Here is a 21,708-nt window from a genome sequence, read left to right on the forward strand (position 1 = left end):
TGTAACAAAGTTGTTTGTAATGTTTTGTTCCTTTTGAACTATATTTTTTTTGCTATTAGAATTCTCTTCGAACATCTATTCATAATTTAGTTCTAATCTTTTATTAGAATTCTTACTCGTTTGTTTAGTTCTAATATTTTTTTGTTTGCTTAATTCAAGAAATAAAATAATCTCGAATGTATATGCTTGGAACGTAAGAAATATTTAACAAATTAACGAAGATTGTGCTCATATTATTATTTCTTTTTGAATTTTAGTTTTTGTTACAAGAGTTGTCTTTATTATTATTTTTTTTTTGAATTCTAGTTTTTGTTAGAGTAGTTGTTTTTGAAAGCTTGTTGATAATTCAACGCAAGACTTTAATTGGATTTCTTGTTAGTTTACTTAATTTTAATAATATTTTATTTACTTAATTCAAAAGGTAAAAGAATATAAATATCAAATATAGATGTTTGAAATGTGAGAGATGCTCAATTAATTAATGTTTGTAAGCGGACAAAAACCAAAAGAGAATGAATTAGTTTTTTTAATAAAAATCGTCCTTGTTTTTATTATACATATAAAGATAAAACTATAAATTGAGATTTCTTTTAATTAAAACAATTAACATTGTAATTATTAACTTAGTTAATGTAAAAGAATGTTATTTTTTCTTTTGGAATATAATAACTGAAAAGACTGTTATAATAATAAATAATAATGTTATTAATATTCATAATAAAATTTTAATTTTAATAATCGATTAAAATTAATTTATAAAAATAAAAATAATTTAGTTATTTTATAAATATATCGTTTTATAATTTTTTAAATGTTCACTCCCCTTTATCTTTATCCTCATTTACATCCTTTCCCAGAATTAAAACCACTCCTTAAATAACATCTCTTTTGTCTTTACTGGAGGAGGCCTTTAGGAGTGGGCGTTACAAACTCGCCAACCATCATGGAATGCAAGGAAAAATTTTAGAAAAAACTCGTGTAAGCAGCTAAAAGATATAAATAAATTGAACCTATAATACAGCTAAAATTTTGATCTAATAAATTAAACCTATGCAAAAAGAAAAATTATGGGACTTTCTAATCTACAAAATCATGCCCATATTGCCATGACTGACATGCCGCCAGCACCTAGCAAAACTGCCACAAATGCTAGAGCCATTATCTTTGCACTACCTTGTATCTTAGACCCCATAAAATCAGAAGCCAATAGTTCAACCAGTGCCATATAGTTCAAAAGTCCTGCAGATATAGCATTCAGAACTCCCTCTACAATAAGCGACTTTGAATTAGTGTCGCTGTATACATTCGACAATGCGATCCCCAATACAATTCCCAAGGGAGTTGTAATAGAGAAGAAGAAAACCATTATAGCTTTCACCTTCATTCCATATTCAGCCTGTCACAAAAATATCAAACTATTCTCACTCTAAATCTTCTTAAATCACACTAACATTCATTTCTTTCCTTAATAAAAAGATACTAAAATTCTAATAATTAGTTAATAAATTTATTTATTTATTTATTTTCATAATAAAACATAACTTTTAGTATTCGTGAAAAACAAATTATAATTGGTAAGGGTATATATAAAGTTATTCACCTTAATTAAGGTTAATACATTTCATCATGTATCGTTCCTAGAAAATAATTAGCTCTTTTGTATGCTTTTATTGTTAGTGAAAATATAGCACGTATGATTCCTAATTTCGATAAAAACGATATAAATTTTAGTAAAACACAATGATCTACATTGTAAAGATATTTCTATTATTAGAGTGAGTGAAAGTGTGTTTAATATTTTAATTTTCTTTATTTTTTCTCCTAAATTGCACAACTATATTATAGATGGTGAGACAAGATGACTGACCTGAAGTATACAACCACCTAAGCCCATTCCTTCAAACATTTGATGGAAGCATATCGCAGCAATGAGAGGCCTAATCGTGCATGGATTCATCGAAGCTCCCATTGACAAACCAATCACCACTGAGTGCACCACAATCCCTAACTCCAACACCTAAATCGTTCATCAAATGTTAAAGCACTCTAAAACAACCATAACAATTATAAAAACTATTTAAAATCACTCTCAATTATTTTATTAGATTAATCAATAAGGACATTTTAACTAAATCTATATCTATTAAATTAAATATGTCTTAATTTATATTCAATAGCTTTAAACATGACTAAGATATGGAGATTCCAGTTTAATTTGGGAAAATAGAAACCTAATTGTCATTTTTGTGTTGATATTTTACTTAAACTTTGACAACATCATTTCATTTGATTTTTTAAAAATTAAAACTACAATTGTTTGTTTTTGAAATTAAAAAGATAACTAACCTGAGCCACAACACGATACCGCAACAACTGTCCGGCATCCACGATATTTGCATCTCTATCTGCATGTGCAGTTACATCATTTCCATGACCATGACCGCATACTTCCACTTCCTTCCTCTCTCCGGCTTCAAGGGAAGCGGAACCGTTAGCGTTAGCGGCAGTGGCAGCGAGCTTCTTCTTGAAGAAACTGATGCAGTAGGAATCAACGACGAGAGTGAGAACCGCGGATAACATGGCGATGAAAGTGGTGAACGGAAACTTCCGCCACGGCCGTTCCGGCAGGCACACCGAAGTGAGATCTTCAAAAGAGTCCGGCAGCACATGCATATAACCTGTGGCGAGTATCACGCCGGAAGCGAAAGCCTTGACGAGTACGAAAAGGTCGCGGTCCGGTTGCAGTGCGGGAACAGACCGGGAGAACAGGGGAATCGAAACTCCGATCATGCTCGTAACAAGAATACTGAATATGGCTATTACCTTAAGTTTCAACGACTCCGCCTTGTTCCGACAGCTCTCCCATTTATCGTTGCATTCCTCCGCCGTGGTAGGAGGCGCCTCCGCCAGGAGAAGAAAAACGATAGCGGTTATTATAAGTACAAGACGAGATGCCATGGGAGAGTAAAATTTAGTGTGAGAATGAATGGTGTTTTTGGAAAAATATTAAATGTTTCTATAAGAAACCAAGCCTTTTAATAGTGATGTGAAACTAACATTGCTCTCACTAAATAGAGGATACGTAACGAACTCAACGTAATGTAACAAATTTGGATGCTCGTGTCTGCGTGTGCTAGGTGTACGCCCCCACACACTTTCACTGTTTCACTTCCATGGTGACGTTAGTATTCCACATGGTGCAACTTTTTCGTTTGCAATCTTTCACGTGCTGACAAAGCTTTACGTGTATTCTATAATTAACATTGCTAATTTTTTATTAAAAACATGGAAATAAATAAAAATATTTCTTCCTATTTCAATATTTTATTAATTAAGATTTGTTAATTAATTAAGTTTTCATTAATTAATTGCAAAATATGTTTTAAAAATGGAAAGTCCTTATAAACAATAATGTGATGGAACTTCGTGTCTTGTAAACAAGATTTTGGATGTATACTTTATCAATATTATCTCAATATATTTGAGGATGAAATATTGAGACAATTTGTAAGAGAATGAAATCGAGTTATCATTCTCTAAAGGGAGGGGGAATTGAAGTTAAAGGTACAAGAAAAGAAAGTATACCAAATTGAAACAACATCAATATAATTGAAATGAAATTTATAAACATTAAATCAATGGTATATCTTTTTGTTAGTATTAGACGTGAAAATGATTTATTAGATGAGTACGAACAAAACTCGTAGATAACATTATAGTTAAGTTAATATGTTTAGGTAATGTATTAGACAAGGAATAGACGGAGAAAGGGAAGGATATATCACACACCTTGATAGATCACAAACCTCATTAGATTGTTATATGTGACGAAAGTGTCAATTTTCATTTGTAATAAGTTATCCATGATGTTTTTTATTAATAACTTGAACCAAACTTTGATATTTGATTATGTGACTTTTTTTAGTCTTCATATTATAGTACTTGTATTATGTAACGAAATGGTCCATTAAAATACTGGTTGCATTGAATTCTCATTCTTTTGGGTTGTAAAATTTGTAAAATTTGCAACATTTTGACCTTTTCTTATGATAGTCTGTTAGATAAGTTCTTTGAGCTAAAATGTTTATTTGGTAAGAGTGATGATACTTTATATTTATAGAAGAGGTTGTCATAGGTGCATTTAAAAGTTTCATGATTTTTTTCTTAAATCTTATTAAATCAGCATGTATTTGAATCGAATTGCGACATACAAATATCATTTGACGTACATGGACATACAAAGAATTGATGGAGGCTTAGAAAAGTCTTGCCATTGTCCTACAAGCAAATAAGTTTATGAATACCAAGGTGGATGAATTGAAGGTTGCACATGCTCCGTGCAGGCAAAAGATGGACGAGTAGGTCGTCATGGTTACAGTCTCAATGGAAAAAGAGAAAGGTTTGTTTGTCAAAGTCTGGCACCTTCTGTGTGACAGTGGCAACTTCTTTGCCTTACGCAACAGATCAATTGTAAATGCGTTGTAAAATTCTCAACAGTTATACCTTTAACTTGTACTTATAGGTTTTTTCACAGATTTTTGATTAGGATTAACCTAATTGTAGTCCAATTTTGTTAAACTTGATTACTAACCTGTTTAGCTTAATTTGACAGCTAACATGATCTAATCGACACTGATTAGTTTCATCTGAATTCGAACGATCGGTTTAATATACTTTGATCGGTATGTACTAGTCGATACATATATAATACAACCACACAACCAACATATTGTGGTGAGGAGTTGGTGTAAAAGCAAAGTTCACTTTAAAATATGAGTAAGCACTTACTTTTTTTAATTAATGTTCTTCATAATTTAACTCATTTAATTGCATATGAAACATATACAATGACTAAGTCTCAAGCAAACTATTATTATAACACAATAAAAGAAGTGAATCCAAAAATAACATATTGGATTGACGAAATTCCTATAAATAAGTGGACGCATGGAATAAAGACAGACAATAAGATTACTTATTGACCAACTTAATTGAATGCATCAATTCAATCATAAAAAATAGAATAAATCTTTCAATATCTTTTATGGTAATTGCAACATATAACGAATGTAACAAAATTTTCGTATAACAATAGAGGGAAGTGACACAATGATTAATATTGGTCATGTTTCATAGTTGCAGACATGAGATGAAATGAGATGCTCATTTAGTTATTGAATTTGACACAGCACAAGGTTCTTAGCAGAGAAGACTATAAATGGAAAGGTTGTATATTGTGAAAAGTTTCACAAGTTTTTACATACCATATTTTCATATACTAGCTGCATGCAAACATGTCCACTAGAATTTTGACATGTACATTTACCTCTTATACGAATCGGATATAAATTTTACGATAATTTAATTGAGAAGCTTAAACACAATAAATACTAGCCACAACATAAAGGTCCAGAAGTTTGTTTTATCAACCATAAAAAAATCCATAAGTCAGCCAAATTTAACAACTGAAGAAGTTCTAAAGGACATTCAAAATCATAAAAAAAATAACATTTTAAACACAAAATTTCATTCTTAAATGTTTTATGTAAGGGCTTCAGAAAAATAAATAAGCCACTGGGCCTAATAAGGGCAGCGGGCCCACTCGAATTGGTCACATGGCCTTGAGAGGGGTCCCTTTCCCCAATTTAGATTTTCATTTCCTCATTTCTCTTCTCTCTCTAGAACTCAGATTTCTTATTTTCTCTGACTTCTCTCTAACCTTGCTCCACCTTCTCTAACCTTACTCCACCTTCTCTGTACCAATTTCTCAAATTTCCACCGTTGTTATTTCAAATAGGTGGTCCCCCTACGTTCCCGGAGTTGAGAGCTTCCAATCCATCTGATTAGTTTCGCGTCTCTCCACTGATAAGGTAATTTTCCATTCTGCGCACCCTAGGGTTTTACTCATGCAAAGGTTCTACCTTTCAAGTAGAGTTATTTTTATTTTCCTTTTCCTATCAAGTTCTAAAGACTATGCTCTACACCAATTTGGTGGCTTGTAGGTACTATCGGAATTACCGGTGCGGAGGTACTGTTAGGACGCTTTTAGGAACTGTGCTGTGAGAACCAAAAGGTAAGGGGAGCTAGTTAAGATTTGGATTGTATGAGTATTATTTTATAGAGCATGTTTCCCTCGTTCGCATAATGTATTTATATATATATATATTGTGTTGGCATTTGCGTTTGTGGTAATACTGATATGGTTTCTCCGTTCAAATGGATTNGTGTTGCTGGGGAGCTTTTCGCTTGAGGGCGTCATCCTGTAACGTTATGGGAATAGAAAGTTTACGGGAAATACAGTTACTTAGTAATTCAGAATGTNAGTGCATTTTGGTTATTCCATTCCTTCCTTGAGTCAAAACAGTGAGGGTTGATATATTTATATATTTTTTTATTACCTTTGTATACGTGTTGGAGGGACCGTAGGGATCATGAAGTTAAACCTTTTNTTTTTACTGAATTGTTAAATCAGGGGAAGGTTTTGGACATCTAGGGGAGTTTTGGGTTATTTCAGTATTTGGTGTGAGTTAGAAGGAGGTAGNGCGTGAGTCTTCTTTAGCCTCTAGAAGGCATTTGCAGAACTTAAGGTGGGGTGGTCATGGGTTTAGCTATCGTCATTCTTAACAGGAAGAAGAAAGGTGTGAGTGATGCGTCTTAGTAGGTGGTTGAGTGACGAGGAGGGGATGAGCTAATGAGAGTGGGGTTCAATGTGGGTATGCATTTCAGTTTCTAAAGATAGTGGCTATGGGGGAGAACCGTGAGCATGGTTAGGGGTGTTATCACCTGGCAGAAGGGGTTTAGTGTTAGTATAGAAATTAGAAAAGGATAGAAGGAGAATGCATTGAGGAAGGTGACCATCGTGCGCGTAACATGCAGGGAGGGGCACGGTCTTAGAAGAAAGAAGAGTAGAATTTTTGTAGAAATTGGGTTCTGTAACAGACAATGAGTTGAATGCAGAGGATGGAGAAAACTTTTTGCATGAAAGTTAGGCATAGTAACTTAGGTGAGAGAGAAGGAAAGTTATGATGGAGAAAGTGAGGATGTGTAGAGACCCTGTGGGTCCCACGCAAATTAAAGAGAAAAAAAATAAATATTCATGATGCAATGGTGATGGGTGTACGTGAGAAAATTAGTTTGGAGGAAAAAGTGTGAAAGTGATGACTTAAGTGGGGTCTACCTTAAAATATCAAAAAAAAATATTTATAATAGTTCAACGTGTGCAGGGAATGAATTTACCATTGTATAATGGCAATGGGTGATAATATATTATAATGTATTTTATATATTATATGATGTATAATATGCTAAAGTCATTCTTTTATTTGTCTGGAATTGTTCAAAATTTAGAAACGTTAGTTAACTTAGTTTTATTTAACATTATATTATAATATATAAATATTAGAATGGTTTTATTTAATAATTATATAATATAAATATATATATATATATATATATATATATATATATATATAAATTAGAATTATTAAGTTTAACGTGTGATTAAACTTTACTGTTATAAAATTAAATTATATAATAACATAATAGTTTGTTGTTTTGTTAGTAGATACGAATAAGTTAAAAGATGTCACAGACGATTTTCATAATTTAATCTGAAGAATTATTATGTATATGTTGATGGTGGTAAAAAGTATATGATTACAAAGTGATGAAAGTACGAATCAAGTGGTAAACCAAATTCCATCTGTGTAGAATCTCTTGGTGAGATTCTTNGTGTTTTAGAATGAAAGTAGGAGCTCAGTCTTGGGGTCTTCTTGACGCTCCAATGGTCAATCAAACTCACTTAGAGAGGTTGAACCATGTGGTGAGGAGTAGCAGGAGGTCTTAGTCTTGGAGGCCTTCCATCATGCTCCAAGGCGCGGAACAAACTAACCTCATGAGTGGCAGGGCGGGGGAGCCCAGGGTGGGGGAGCCTAAGTATCACAAGCCACCACGGGTGCATGACCCGCCATAGCTCGACTATCATTCTAAAGTCCGGACGAGTCAAGTCTAGAAGATAATATGTTAGGATCTATGTCATGTATTGTCTAGTTTGCATACTTTTGACTTGAGATTAATTTTGATATGTATATGTGAATATAATTGCATGTCTTTATATAGTTAGCTTACCCTTGCATTTGGTTGTGTTGTGCTATGTCTGCGTGTTTTCTCTTGTGATGATCATCCATTTTGGATGGGAGCAGATGGCGAGGATGTTACTCTGGAGACAGTCTTGGAGGAGAACAGCGATGCAGCTGCTTAGTTCTGCTAGGAGATTTCATGACCCCCTTATGTTATCTACAAACAATTCCTTCTTATGTTATTCTGAAATACTTTAGTGCTTCAAGTTTTAAATTCCTACTCAATTTGGATAACTGTAATCCCTATACTCAAGACTCTTAACTGNNNGTCTGCACTCCAACTGCTTTCTTTATTATAATGAATGACGTCTTATTATTATATGCATGACGAATATTCTTGGGATGTCACATTTTACACTTACAAGTTTTTTATTTTTCAAAACACAACAACAAATATTCTAATATCTGCCATCATATTTATCAAATACATATTTCATTTATCTACATTTTCATGTATTACAAATCTATTATACAATAAAAAATAACTTTATTATTTAATAATTTTTTCATTAATTCGTGAGTTCAATTTTTTTTATTATTTACAAAAGTTGTGATGTTATATACATTTAAATTACTTATTTTGTCTATTTATAAGTTTTATTCATCTTCTGTTTTTTTTTTTAAAAATTAAAAATAAGGAAACATTAATATTACATCTTTCAATTCAACACAAAGCTAATTAATTACTTAACTAAATATTTATTTTTCTGAAAAAATATTTTAAAAAAATACATTTTTATAATTAATTATTTCTTAAAAACTATATACTTTTCTAAATAGTTATTTCTTAAAATAATTAAATTTTGAACTACTATCCCTCAAAACTGAAATCTGAATTGCTATACTAAACTATGCTTTACGTGCATTCTTTTTTATCCAAGGCATGGTATCTGTGTAATATTTTTATATTATATATAGAAAAGCCTATGCTAACTTTAGAAAAAAAAAAAAAAAAACGCCTGATGCTTCTTTTAAGTGGTTGTCTTTCAAATATGTGACGGAAGTTAATATAACATAGGGCATGTTGCTTGGTTTTTTTCAGAAACGCAGTTTTTTAATAAAATAATTACTTATTATAATTATTAACGTATTTGAGCAAATATATCTAAAAAGTCAATTTACAAGGTAAAACAAAGTAGAACAAACCATCCTTTCAATTTCTAAGGAGACAATTTCTTCCTGCAGCTCCTTTTCTTTTCTTCCTACAGCCCCATAAAACATGATCATCCCAAATTATCCTTCAGTGTGCAAATTGGAAATACATTCAGAACTGTGTAATCCGGAAATATATAATTTATATTGTAAAATTTGAATGTATTTAAAAAATACATTATATTTAAATTATTCTTAATAATACTAAAAAATATCTTTACTAATAAATATAATACAATGAATTAGATAATAAAGGAGAAATATTTATATAAAAATAATTTTTAAATAAAGGTGAAATTGTTTTTATTAATCATGACTAATACTCTCATCTGTATTTAATCAACCAATTATAATATAGGGGTGCAGGAAGCAAACGGTAGGTCCTGGAGGAAAAGAGCTTCTTAAGAAAACAATAACGAGGCCCAATGGAGCGGAATAAAGGCCATGTATGTGTTCCGAACTCGTAAAAGGTTAGCAGAAGCATGAGATGAGGATTTGAGGTTTTGTTTTTGACTCCAGTAAAATTGACATGTATTTTCACTGCTTCTCCTGGCTGTGTGTCTGTGTTATATATATTTATTTATCGTTAGTATCTGCGAAGGCATAGAAAAATCTGTCTCCCGTGTGGTTAGTTTTGTGCGACACACAGAGAGACAGAGAGAGTTGTGGAGTTGAGAGGGGAAGAAGATGTTGAGCGCAAAAGGAGCTGAAAGTGGAGAAGGGAGAGAAGGGGATTGGGAGTGCAGCAGTTGCAACAACAGGAACTATGCTTTCAGATCATTCTGCAATCGATGCAAGCAACCACGCCTCCTCGTCGATACCAAAACCCCCGCTGATTCCAAGTGGCTTCCTCGTATTGGCGATTGGATCTGCACCGGTTAGCCCCATTTCTCTCTCTTTTCCATTTCTTCCCTTTTCAAATACCTTTCTCTTTATTTTCTCCTTTCTTTCCCTCATCTTTTCTCTAATGCATGTTTTACTTATTCCTGCTCCGGACGGGTTCTTCCTCGCTCACCTATATTGTATGTGTTATGTTGGTGCACTGGAAAATGTTGGAGTAAAATGGAATTGGGAAATTAGACCTTTCTTGAATCATATTTTATACTGCGTGACCTAGTGTGCGTCTTTCCTTTTGGGTCATCTGTGACACGCTTGATAGAATATATGAGATAGATAGTATATATAGGGTAAGGTATTTTTTATTTAAATTTTATTTGTTGTTAATCATCAGTTCCTTCCATGTAACAGAGGCTTCCTTTTTAATCTCTCCTTCAGGGTTAGAAGCACGTAGGTTTTGTAATTTGTAAGGACTGAAATTGAATAGAATTTATAAAGGGATCTAGTTTAGAAAACAAATTATAAGTTCTCTTGATTTAGTTTTTTTTCTTGTAGGTGCTTCTTGAAAAGCTGATTCAAACTGGTTCATAGTGTAAATTTGTTACTATTTCAGCTTTATTTGTTCTGTTTTTTAAATACCAGTTCTCTCAAGGACATACGTATGACACCTTGTATTATGCTCTATTTATTTCATACATGGTTGGGTTTTAGAAAATGATTGATGTTAGAAAGATGCCCGACCTAGCATGACATTTGATTTTGGTTTATGATATTCTGTTTCAAATTGAGATGAAGAACTTGCTATCGCCTAGGTTGAGATGTTTGTGCTTTTTGTATGTGTATTTTGTGTGGGATGGACGGGTTGGTGTGCGTGGGACGTGTTGGTGTGCGTATGCTTGGCTTCCTTTCTCCTCTGGCTGCTTTCTGGGGCTGGGTTTGTATGCATGGAACAATAGGTTGCACTAACAACAATTATGCATCAAGAGAGAAGTGCAAGAAGTGTGGACAACCAAAGGAAGTAGCAGCCATGCCAGCAATTGCGATGACTGGAGCATCTTTCCCCACGTATTCACATTATTATTCCAGGGGCCCAGGGGGACCAGAACAAAAGATGAATATCGGATTGCTTGGCAGTGGAGCACCGCCACAGTCACTACATTTAAACTCCAATTGGCCCATTCTTGGAGCAGATAAGTATGGTGTCCAGCCGATTTCCATATGGCTACCTGGTGGAAATTATAGCTCTGGACATCCTCTTGATAATTCCACCAACCAGAACCTATCTGTTCCAAAGGGATGGCGCAGTGGGGACTGGATCTGTAACTGTGGCTTCCATAATTACTCGTCCCGCTCCCAGGTATGTCTTGAATTCTACTTGAAAGTGTTGTTGAGTTATACAGTATACAAGAGTTGAAGTGTTCATTATTTTTCTGATTCAATGTTCAAACTATTTGCAGTGTAAAAAATGCAATGCCTTTCAACCTGGTATGACTTCCTTCCTTTGTATAGATTGTGGCTTCTTCTTCTTTTATCGTCAAATGTTAGTTATTAGTATTAGTATAGATTGTAGCCTTATTAGGTGCAGAATGCCTAATCTTAGTGATCTAGTGTCCCACAGATAGTCCTCCCTGTCTTCATTGCATTGATAAGAATAGTTTTGGTTATTTAATATCAAAAATGGTTTTCAATTTCTAGCAATTCATGTTCATCTTTTTGCTGTTTCCACTTTTTTGGTGTGAAGCACTTGGGACAAAGCGACTAGCCTCTGAAGAGTTGGTTTATGACTGGGACAACAAGAGATTGAATGTAGGAACTGTAAGGACTTTGTTTTTATGCTAATTTCTGTTGCACATCTGTCGTTTTAAAATTCTGTTTTGACAGTTTTAGAAGTCTCTTACTATCTTACTTATTTTTCAGACAAATGATCAACAGCAAACATATACAAGTTTAGATCAAGTGGTAGGGACAGGTGCAGATCCAAAACCTGGAGTCTTCCCCTCTTATCCCAGCATGAACTCAAGTACAACTCCAAGTTTGCCATTGGCCACACTTCTTCCACCTCAAGTTTCTACACCTGCCCTCCTTGGAAAAGGGTAACTAATGCCTCTAACCTTTGTATCGTGTAATATTATTGAAGAGTGAAGACATATTTATCATATTTTTTAATAGTACATCTAAAGATGCTATCATACTTTGATAGGCTCAATTTAAATACATTTTTTTATCTATTGTACCTGTTAGAGCAAAGCAATGGCGCAGTGGAGACTGGATGTGCTCAAATTGCAATAATCATAATTATGCTTCAAGACTACAGTGTAACAGGTTATTATCACATTCGTATTATATTTTATGTTTTGGGGGTGCAAATTAAATAAATGCCTTTAAAATGAAGACAAAATTATGCTCGTTTAAGTCATTATGTAGCAATCAAACGTGTTTTGCATTTTCTGTTGCACGAATTACACTGAATAATCGATGCTCGTCATTTGCAGGTGCAAAACTCAAAGAATGGCCCCCATGCAACCTGTTAATGTTGTGTAATGTTGGATCTATTAGTTAAATTACTGTGAGGTGCCCTAGTTTGGCTGAGTTTTGTTTTGATTTTCTAGCGTTATTTTGGCAGCAAAACGCGTTGATGTTCTCTGACATGTTCGTTATATTTGCGTAAGACATAATGGTTTATGCTCAGTACCATCATATCTTTTAGTTTCTGAAAATGTATTGCTTACCATAAATATTCTATTTGATAGAGGATTGTGGGTGAGTTGAGTATTCTCCTCTAGTGTCCTTTGGTTTTTATCCACAATTTTTCAGTTATTATTTTTTTAAGAACTGTTAGATATATTATCGGTTCAGAAGTGCGTTCATGCCTCTCTGTTCACATGGGGGAATTTAGTTATGTAGTCAGTGAATTTCAATGCCATTTGTCAGTAACTGCAAACTGGAGAATTAGCAAATCTCATAAAACTCAGAAGACTATCCAAATCTCCTGTGCATGTAACCAGGGCTTCACTAGGATATTCATTACTCATGTTTTACCACTTAAGTAGCAGTATACTTATACGTGGTTACTAGGACCATAACAATGCTTTCGGCTGTCTTTTTAAAATTCTCACTTATTTAGATAGCAATTTCTTAGAAAGGTATTCACTTCGTTTTCAAGCGTCAGGGAAAAGCTGTACGAAATAAAATTGAAATAAATAATTTATTTCTAAAGTCAAGAACTAAACCAAGGATTTAAAATTGAGTCATGTATTAATACACGGATTTACTTGAAAAAGCACTGACTCTAGTTATTTTTTACATAGCAGATTCCTTTCAGCACAAGATAGAAAGTGATGATAGACACCAATGACAATAGTGTTATCCCACAAAACGAAAATGATTACATGGATCATTCATATATTAGGTTTGTTTATAAATGAAATTCTGTGCTCGTGGAATCATAATTTGGTCAAGGGTAGTTAGTTCTACTGTAAAACTAATGTGAAATTCTAAACAATGAAAAAATGTCTGTATACTATAAAAGAAGATGATGTGGCATTTGAACTCTCTTCAACAAAATGTCTGGTTTTTGCGCCCCTGAATTTTACATATAATATCTGTCACAAGCAGTAGTAGTAAGTAACATGGTAATCTTTGTTGAGAGCAGAGAAATATAACTGTAGATGATGCTAAAATCATTTTAGTTCAAAACCTGAGAGGAATCACTTGAAGACATCAGTAGGGGCGAGTGGAGGACCATCGAGCTGGTAAAGGTTGAATGCAGGACCCACAAACCTGAACAAGATCCAACCCCCGATCATTATGAAGATTGAAGCATAGGCAAATTTGTTGAGCCAAAAGAGAGCACCTTTCTCCCCCACATAAAGCTCCACTGCTTTCTCACTCAAACTCATTTCTTCCCATTTCTTGGGAGGACTCTCAACCCTTCTGTTTGTAGATTGCATGCCGTTTTCCCTCTCCCTCTGCCGTCTAGCTTGCCTTCTTGATCTTTTCCGGAAGCTCAATTCTACAGGATTAACTGGTGTTGCACTTGGTGCTTGAACTGAGTCTGCATCATCATTGCTTGTGTTATTATCAGTGGTAGTGCAGCATATGGGGTTGAAACTGAGAGAACCGTGACGGTGAGGAAAGAAGATTTGGGTGTGCCTTGTTGATGGCAGTGAACGTCTAGTCAGAACGATGAGGGCAGATGAGTTTGGAGAGATAGAGATGGTTTCCATGGCTTCCTATAATGTAATGTGTGGTTATATTTTGCTTATCCACTTCCCTTTTATAGTCCCCGTGACTATTATTGGGTTGGGCTGTGGCTTTGGAACACCATTTCTGAAATTTAAAATGCCTTTCAAAACTAAATAAAATACTAGGACCAAAATCTGATTAAAAAAATGTTTATCTTATTCATAATAATAGTTTAAAACTTTGACTAAATTCTTTTTCATTTAAAAATGATTTTCTTGAATATTTAGTTTGGAAGAAAAAGCTAATTTAAGTGTTTTGATTATGAATTTGAGAGTTTTCTTCTAATTTTTTTTAATTAATTAATTAATCTTATCACTAATATAATAATATATAATATATAATGCAAATTAATCTCATTTAAACAATCTTATCTTCTTAAATATACAAACACTTTTTCACTTGTGTGATTACACATTAATTAAGTGATGTAACTCTAGATGAAATTTAGTAATAATATTCGTTGTTTCAAACAATAAGTTTTACATAATTCTCATTGCTACATCAATACTTCTGTGATTATGTCGTTGTTTGAGCATTGACATGGTTGTTTGGTCTTACACGTTTCGAAATCTTATGCATCACACCACATCTTTAAGCTTGAATAATTCCTCATTTGAGTGTCTTCACTCCAAAAGAAATAAAATTGTCTCCATCTTTTTCTCACTCAAGCTATACATATCATTTAAACATCTATGACTTGAGAATGATCACTAATTAAGTGATATTAGCCTAAAGAAAAAAAAAATACAACATATCAAATTTAACCCATATTATTTTTAAATCATCCAACACTACTTTAAAATATCCAATAATATATGCACATTAAAGTCATATGCTTACATCAACATAAATTTTCTATACACATTTACACATTCTTCAAATCGAGATGTCATAATCTAATCCCATTACATGATAGTAAGTAGCATACTTAATAAAATCCTCCTTTCACTCGTTTTGAATTTTTATAATGTTCTCTTTTAGTAATTCAAATATATCAAAACCTACAACAACAATATTTACTATCACTACAAAATGTTAAATTTTACCAAGGATTAATTTTTACATTATTGATGGTTTTAACTCTTGATAAATACATTTTTCATGATTACGAAAACCAGTGAGAAAAAATATCGTCAGCAAATAATTTTTGGTGGTTATGTTTAACCACTGCTACTTGTTGAGATTTGCGAAAACCACTGTTATTTTTTAGGATTCTTGAAAATCGTTGCTAATTGTAGAAGTTCTTGAAAACCGGCTTTACTTATGCGGATTCTTGAACATCGCCGCTATTTGTTGGGATTCTCGAAAATCGTCACTACTTATTGAGGTTCAACAAAATCATTGGTACTTGATGGGATTTTCCAAAACCGTTGCTACTTGATGAGATTACTTAGTTAGGGTTTCCAAAACTGTCGGGACTGGAAATCATTTATCTTCTTTTTTGTATTATTCAAACTATTTGATTGTAAAAAAATGCTTTAACCAAAAATTAAATATTATTATAAAAACGAACTATAAACATTAGAAATACAATTAATTTTTCAACATAAGAAATAATATTGTTCAATCCTAAAAAAAACGAACATGTTTGTTGTTCTTTATTATTTTCATCATTTTGTACGCTTCTTTGATCAGATACTTACAATATAAAATAATAGTTAATCAGTAATATATTAAAAAAGATTATTAGACAAATTTAAAAATTATTATTGGTGATGGTTGAAAATTTTTAAAATGTGAAGACAATTGATCATGATAATTTTGCAACATAAATGCTATCATTGTCTTCATTTTATTGACTTGTAATGTCAATGAAGATACTTGAAATGGAAACAAGATATTCATAAAAGCAACAAAACAAGTTCATGTTAGTAAAATATTCATTAACCTAAGTTTGTAATTCTAAATAAGAAGAAGTTGAAGATGATCCACTACACCAATAATCATTGATTCAAAAGATTTTAGATGGGCAAGGTTCCAAACATTAGACAGCAAACGCATCCAAAATGCTCTTGAGTTTTTAAAGCAAGAGTCAATGTATCTAAACTTAATATTTCTTTTGATTGAGATGATGATTTTGTGGATTCATATGTTTCACTTTTTCCTACATACAATGTTTAATAAAAAGATAGTGAAATAGAATGTAAACAAATGGATACCAAGCATTGCAGCAAATCTTCAAAGATGAGAATAATACAAAGTAAAAGGAAATTAATTGTGGTACTAAATAGGAAAACGAACTCAAAACAAAATATATATATATATATATATATATATATATATATATATATATATATATATATATATATATATATATATATATATATATATATATATATGTTCAGTGCATGCATGGAAAGCTTGTTTAGCAACTTACAACAAAATTCACATGAAAAACTAGGAATTTGTTGTATTTTCAAACAAGATAGATTTTGTGTGGCATAAAAACGTAGAAAGGATATTAAAGTACAAGTTACTCGAAGGTTTTTTTTTTAAGAGTCACTGCATTATGATCTTAAAGGGTGGGTATTGTAATGGATATTTTATCATAATAGCGTCAATCATGACATTGTGTTAACTAGTGTTTCGGGAGAATAGTTATGTGTACACATAAGTTTAATGTAAGAAAGTCGGTTCAATTTGGTTGTTCAAATATTCATGTTTTTGTATTCCAATGAAGTAAAGAAAAAGTAGAATACAAAGATATTTGAATGTCGGAAGTGTACAATAAGTTCTTGAAGACTATTTGGATGCTTGTGTGCCATGAATAACTTGTAAAGAATCTTGTGCAATTGGTGACATCTAAGAAGGACAATTCAAATGCTGAATTTACAGTGCATTCTAATGTTTAATTATTTTTCACTTCCAGTTCTTTATTTGTGTTTAAAAGTCTAAGTGTTTATTTAGTCTTACTATTTAAAGACAAAAGAAATTCACTTCTAATTATACCTTTGTGTTTGAAAGTCCAATGATATAATTTATTTTTCCTAATGTTGTTGTATACAGCTTTAATTGATGGTCATTGTAAAGTTGGGCAGATTGATTAAACTTGTCACATTTATGCCAGAATGCAAGCTAACATGGAATGATCATACATATGGGGCTTTGGTGGATGGTTTATGCAAAGTGGGTTAAAGTTGCTTGGGGAAACTGGGAAAAATTAAACAATTTCTTCAAATGTATTATGGTATGTGCTTAAAGGGTTATGCTCCAAACAAGCTAACCTACAGGGTCTTCATAAATCTTAAACATAATGTTAAGAGAAAAAAAAAATATAGGTTTTACCTTTATTATCGATACTCAATAAAAAAAATCCAACGATCTCTTTTCCTTTTGGAACCATCCAAATCAATTCATGTCTAGTATGTCACAATTCTTGTCGATAATCTCTCCATTTATGATTAAGCGCTTTCAAGATGTAATTTATTTTAGCATCAAAATTTACGGTAAACTTTGCCTTAAAAAAATTTAATTAAAATTAACAACTATCCAATAACTTAATTATATATTGAAAATAAACATTATTTAGTATTTTGAATTATGTTTTCTTTGTAATATTTAGGAATCTTCTTCCAAGTAAAATAGAAAAAAGGGAACTTCTTGAAGTTTCTCACAATATTCTCTAAGAATCCATTCAACAATGTTTCATCGTCTTCAATTGGTTAACATTCATTATTTTAATGTACAATAATCCTTTCATTCTGATGTAAATTCCAAAACATCATTTGTTTTTAAGTGTTTATTGATCATCTTGCATTTATCATTTGTGAAATAATCAAAATTGTTTCAAACAGAAATATGGAACATTCTGCCTTTTAGCATTCAATTAGCATCATATTAAGCATGTCTAAATCGTAAAATCATCCAAATATATTCGACATTGCATCAAAATTTAAAATAAAGAGAAAACACATTTAATGTTAAAGCTAGTTAGTTTGCTGCCAAATTTGGTTCAACAACTGATTTTTAGCTCTTGTCATTCTAAAACTTTTTTGAGAATTTTAGCATCTTGTTTTAGTGATTTGAATCATGTATGAATCCTCGATTATCCCATTCCATGCATTTTACAAGTTTTGACTCATTGAGCACATTTTACTTCTTCACGATATTATCATTTTTTAAAATTGTATTTTTGATATAAGAAGAATTCTTGAATATGATCTATTTTGAGGTTCAGGACATGATAGAATTACAAATTACGGGAGAAGACAATTTAACGGTAAACTGAAAAATGAATCCAATTTAGGGACTGCAAAATTGCTAACTGCGAAGAGAATAAACGGAGGTGTTTATTTTAGATGAAAAAGTCTTTATGCAAGTATTATAGAAACATTTTAAATGATTCCTTCTATAGTAAAGATTGTGTTTATTTTAGTTATACTTTGTATACTTAAACTACTGATGAAAATAATTGGAAAGTTAAATTATCTCCTAATAATATTTTGCAGTTATTTATAATGAACACGTTATTATAAAAATATATATTAATTATACAAGGATTGATTTTTTTTTAATATGTAATCATTACTAAAATTATATTAGCTAAATATTATGCTAGTGTGAGATACTGTTACAATATTTTTAAATGGTTTAATACCGCTTTTGATCCTTAGTTTGGGAGGTTTTGTTCAATATGGTCCTATCTTTTTTAGTAACAATTGATCCCACTTTTTGAAAAAACTGTACTCCCATTTTGTTACGACGTCAATTTTCTAACTGTGTTGGTTACGATGTTAATAAATTCTTTCATGCATTCACCTATCCAAATGTTATTTTAACAATCCTGACATAATGTTATGTAAAAATCATGTCATCATCGTATACAATAAGGACTATAATAAACAATTTAAACTTGAATATGGGACCACTATAAACAAAAAGAACTCAATTGAACAATTTTTTCAAAAGGTGAGATCAATTGTTATGAAAAAAAAAATAGGACCATATTGAACAAACCTTCCCAAACTAGAGACCAAAAGCGGTATTAAACCTTTTTAAACTGAGGTAACATCACCTCTAAAACTATCCTATAGACAATTAGTTTTTCTCTTTGTAAATTACATAAAAGAAGAGTTTATACGCAAATTTAGAAAATGAAATTATATTTTCAATGGGGTTAGTAAGGCGGCTTAAATTTAGTATTAATTAATTATTATATAAAAAACATAGAATAATTCTTTAAATATTAAATATGAGATAATTATCTTTCAAGATTAGTTTAAATCATGAAGAAATTTAAATATTACAAATTTTAAGATGCAAGATTAGTTTACCATGGAATATTTTGACTGTATGAATTTATTTTCATGTTTCAATAAATTCTCAGTTCCTTAAAACAATTTTTTAAAGATGTTTGAGGTGAGCAGAGGAAAGGGTATAAAGATGATGGAAGTGATGAGATAACAATCCAAAGAAAAATGTGCAAACATAAATTTTAATCCACCAAAGTTTATTGATAAATGAAAAGTAACAATTTCATTGGAGCATTAATAACTTCCTGATCAGATTCAGGAACAAAACAATGGCTAACCAAACAGCAGGGTGGTGTCAAGAAAGACATCACAGCATCATCATCATCAATGAAAATCACAAACTACAATCTTCTTCCTCCTCAGGGAAACGAAGGTGCTTTCCTTCGGGTGTTGGCAACCCCTTCAAATGCATAACCCCAGAAGAACCACAAGATTCCACCACTTTCTCCACAAGCTCATCCTCACTGTCGTAAACAAACCTTGTGTGCTTCCCACAACCTTTTTCATTCACACTGATGTTGTTCAACCCAGCACACAGTTCATCAAGTAACAACCCTCCATCACTATCTTCTTCATTGTCGTAACACTCTTCATCCTCTTCAGCATCCTCGTAATAATTTCCTTCTTCCTCCTCCACATCATCTTCATCCTGTGTGCTTGCAGCATTCACTTGCATCGACCAAACAGAAGCACCATCATCTTCAGTTGATCCTCCACTTCCATGTATCACTTCCTGATAAGTCACCTCAGAAGAGCATTCCGAAACCACCTCCGATTTGTCCGAGAAATCCAACAGCAAGGACCGTGTTATCACACTCTTCTCACCTTCAACCTCCTCCTTGTTCTTTTCAAATGATTCATTCACAACCTGCCATCAGAAGAAAAATCCTTCAATCTTTAGTTACAAACCAGACCATATTAAAATACTAAGAGAACAAAATACAAATAGCTTGTGTTCCTTGTTCCATTTGGTCGGAAAAGACCAAAAAGTTGATTTTTTTTTTCTGATAACAAAATGTTTATTTTATATCAAATACCGAAAAGAAATTAATTTCTTGAAAACAAAAAGGGACAGAAAACATAACCAGAGGACTAACCCTAGAGATCAATTGCTCTTCGATTACGCAAGAAGGAGGCGACACCAAAGCCAAAGCATCACCGTTGGGACAAGAAAGATTGGGAACCTGAGGAGTGTTCGCAGGAGTGGGTGCAAGAAGTGACATGGGGGAATTAACGAGTTGAAGAAAGGGCGAAACAACTTCCATGGTGAGTTTCGAAATCACAGCCTCTTCCTCCACTTTCTGCAAAAGGGTCTTCACCTGACCCCTCAGCAAAGCCTCTCCTGAACCCGGCGTATTCTTCACCCTCTTCTGCTTCATTATAGAGGACAACGGGGTTTCAATGTCGTTGCCGTTTGCAAGCCCCACAATCGGAGAATCGTTCGATATGTCAACGAGGGCGCTCCGATCCTGGTTCTGCATGCCGCTTCTTTGGCGGGTTTTAGACATAGCCATTTCCGAGTCCTCGTTCTTTTTTCCTATGAAATCAAAATTGAAAAAAGAAATTAATCAATGAAGAAATAAAGATAATGGTGGTGGAGTTTTAGGGAAACGGTTACGTACTTGAGAGGGGAATGTTGTTGGAGGCGGTTTGGGATCTTGTGACTCTTCTTGCTGTGGACGATGGAGTCTCCATTGAAACTTAAAATTTGCTTTTGCAGTGAGAAAAGAAAGATTAGAGAAGAAGATTTCACGAATTAGAAGGGTAGGGCATCTTTGAAGACTAAATTGTGGTGTTTATAAGAAGGTAGTGGCATCAATATGACCGTTGGCGCGTGTGAATATTTGTTTATGGCCTAAATTAAGACAGAATGAACTAGCCGTTGGCTTCTTTGTTATTTTGAATTCTGAGCCCTTTTTTATGTTCGGCCCGTAGTTTTAGTAGAGATTATGGGCTTTAATGCGGGCTTGGTTCCTCCAATGTGTAACCAGCCTATTTGAAATGTATTACAGAATTGTAAATATGAATAACAAATGTTTATTATGTATACATCTTAATTTTATTAATATAGCTTTAGTTTATAT

General features: G+C 32.6%; 4 protein-coding genes and 1 long non-coding RNA gene across 7 annotated transcripts; 2 read left to right on the forward strand and 3 right to left on the reverse strand.

Moving 5' to 3' along the window:
- Positions 1-1,027: 1,027 nt before the first annotated feature.
- LOC106765927 (fe(2+) transport protein 1-like) lies at positions 1,028-3,019 on the reverse strand. Its single transcript, XM_014650693.2, has 3 exons — positions 2,347-3,019; positions 1,868-2,017; positions 1,028-1,396 (listed from the first exon to the last, which is right to left on the reverse strand). The coding sequence occupies exons 1-3, from the start codon at positions 2,956-2,958 to the stop codon at positions 1,091-1,093; spliced, it is 1,068 nt and encodes a 355-aa protein (XP_014506179.1). The 5' UTR covers positions 2,959-3,019; the 3' UTR covers positions 1,028-1,090.
- A 2,539-nt stretch (positions 3,020-5,558) lies between these two features.
- On the forward strand, positions 5,559-8,397 carry LOC106768092. The gene is made up of 3 exons (XR_001376219.2): positions 5,559-5,870; positions 6,003-6,073; positions 8,202-8,397. It is a non-coding gene; the product is annotated as an uncharacterized LOC106768092 (long non-coding RNA).
- A 1,373-nt stretch (positions 8,398-9,770) lies between these two features.
- LOC106768768 lies at positions 9,771-12,902 on the forward strand. 3 transcript variants are annotated; one of them, XM_022782769.1, is made up of 8 exons: positions 10,031-10,167; positions 10,683-10,719; positions 11,084-11,484; positions 11,585-11,612; positions 11,869-11,942; positions 12,045-12,220; positions 12,369-12,449; positions 12,620-12,902. In XM_022782769.1, exons 3-8 carry the CDS (start codon positions 11,155-11,157, stop codon positions 12,666-12,668), a joined length of 738 nt encoding a protein of 245 aa, XP_022638490.1. In that variant the 5' UTR covers positions 10,031-10,167; positions 10,683-10,719; positions 11,084-11,154; the 3' UTR covers positions 12,669-12,902. The 3 variants fall into 3 exon arrangements, with proteins under 3 accessions (XP_014509568.1, XP_014509567.1, XP_022638490.1); XM_014654082.2 differs by lacking the exon at positions 10,683-10,719 and having other exon boundaries at positions 9,771-10,167; positions 11,869-11,933; XM_014654081.2 differs by lacking the exon at positions 10,683-10,719 and having other exon boundaries at positions 9,773-10,167.
- Positions 12,903-13,318: 416 nt separating this feature from the next.
- On the reverse strand, positions 13,319-14,475 carry LOC106768769. Its single transcript, XM_014654083.2, has 2 exons — positions 13,825-14,475; positions 13,319-13,729 (listed from the first exon to the last, which is right to left on the reverse strand). Exon 1 carries the CDS (start codon positions 14,351-14,353, stop codon positions 13,835-13,837), a length of 519 nt encoding a protein of 172 aa, XP_014509569.1. The 5' UTR covers positions 14,354-14,475; the 3' UTR covers positions 13,319-13,729; positions 13,825-13,834.
- Positions 14,476-19,792: 5,317 nt separating this feature from the next.
- On the reverse strand, positions 19,793-21,416 carry LOC106766993. The gene is made up of 3 exons (XM_014651800.2): positions 21,247-21,416; positions 20,722-21,161; positions 19,793-20,492 (listed from the first exon to the last, which is right to left on the reverse strand). Exons 1-3 carry the CDS (start codon positions 21,317-21,319, stop codon positions 19,959-19,961), a joined length of 1,047 nt encoding a protein of 348 aa, XP_014507286.1. The 5' UTR covers positions 21,320-21,416; the 3' UTR covers positions 19,793-19,958.
- Positions 21,417-21,708: the final 292 nt, after the last annotated feature.

The sequence above is a fragment of the Vigna radiata genome, chromosome 7 (assembly GCF_000741045.1).
Source record: "Vigna radiata var. radiata cultivar VC1973A chromosome 7, Vradiata_ver6, whole genome shotgun sequence".
Lineage (NCBI taxonomy): Eukaryota > Viridiplantae > Streptophyta > Magnoliopsida > Fabales > Fabaceae > Vigna > Vigna radiata.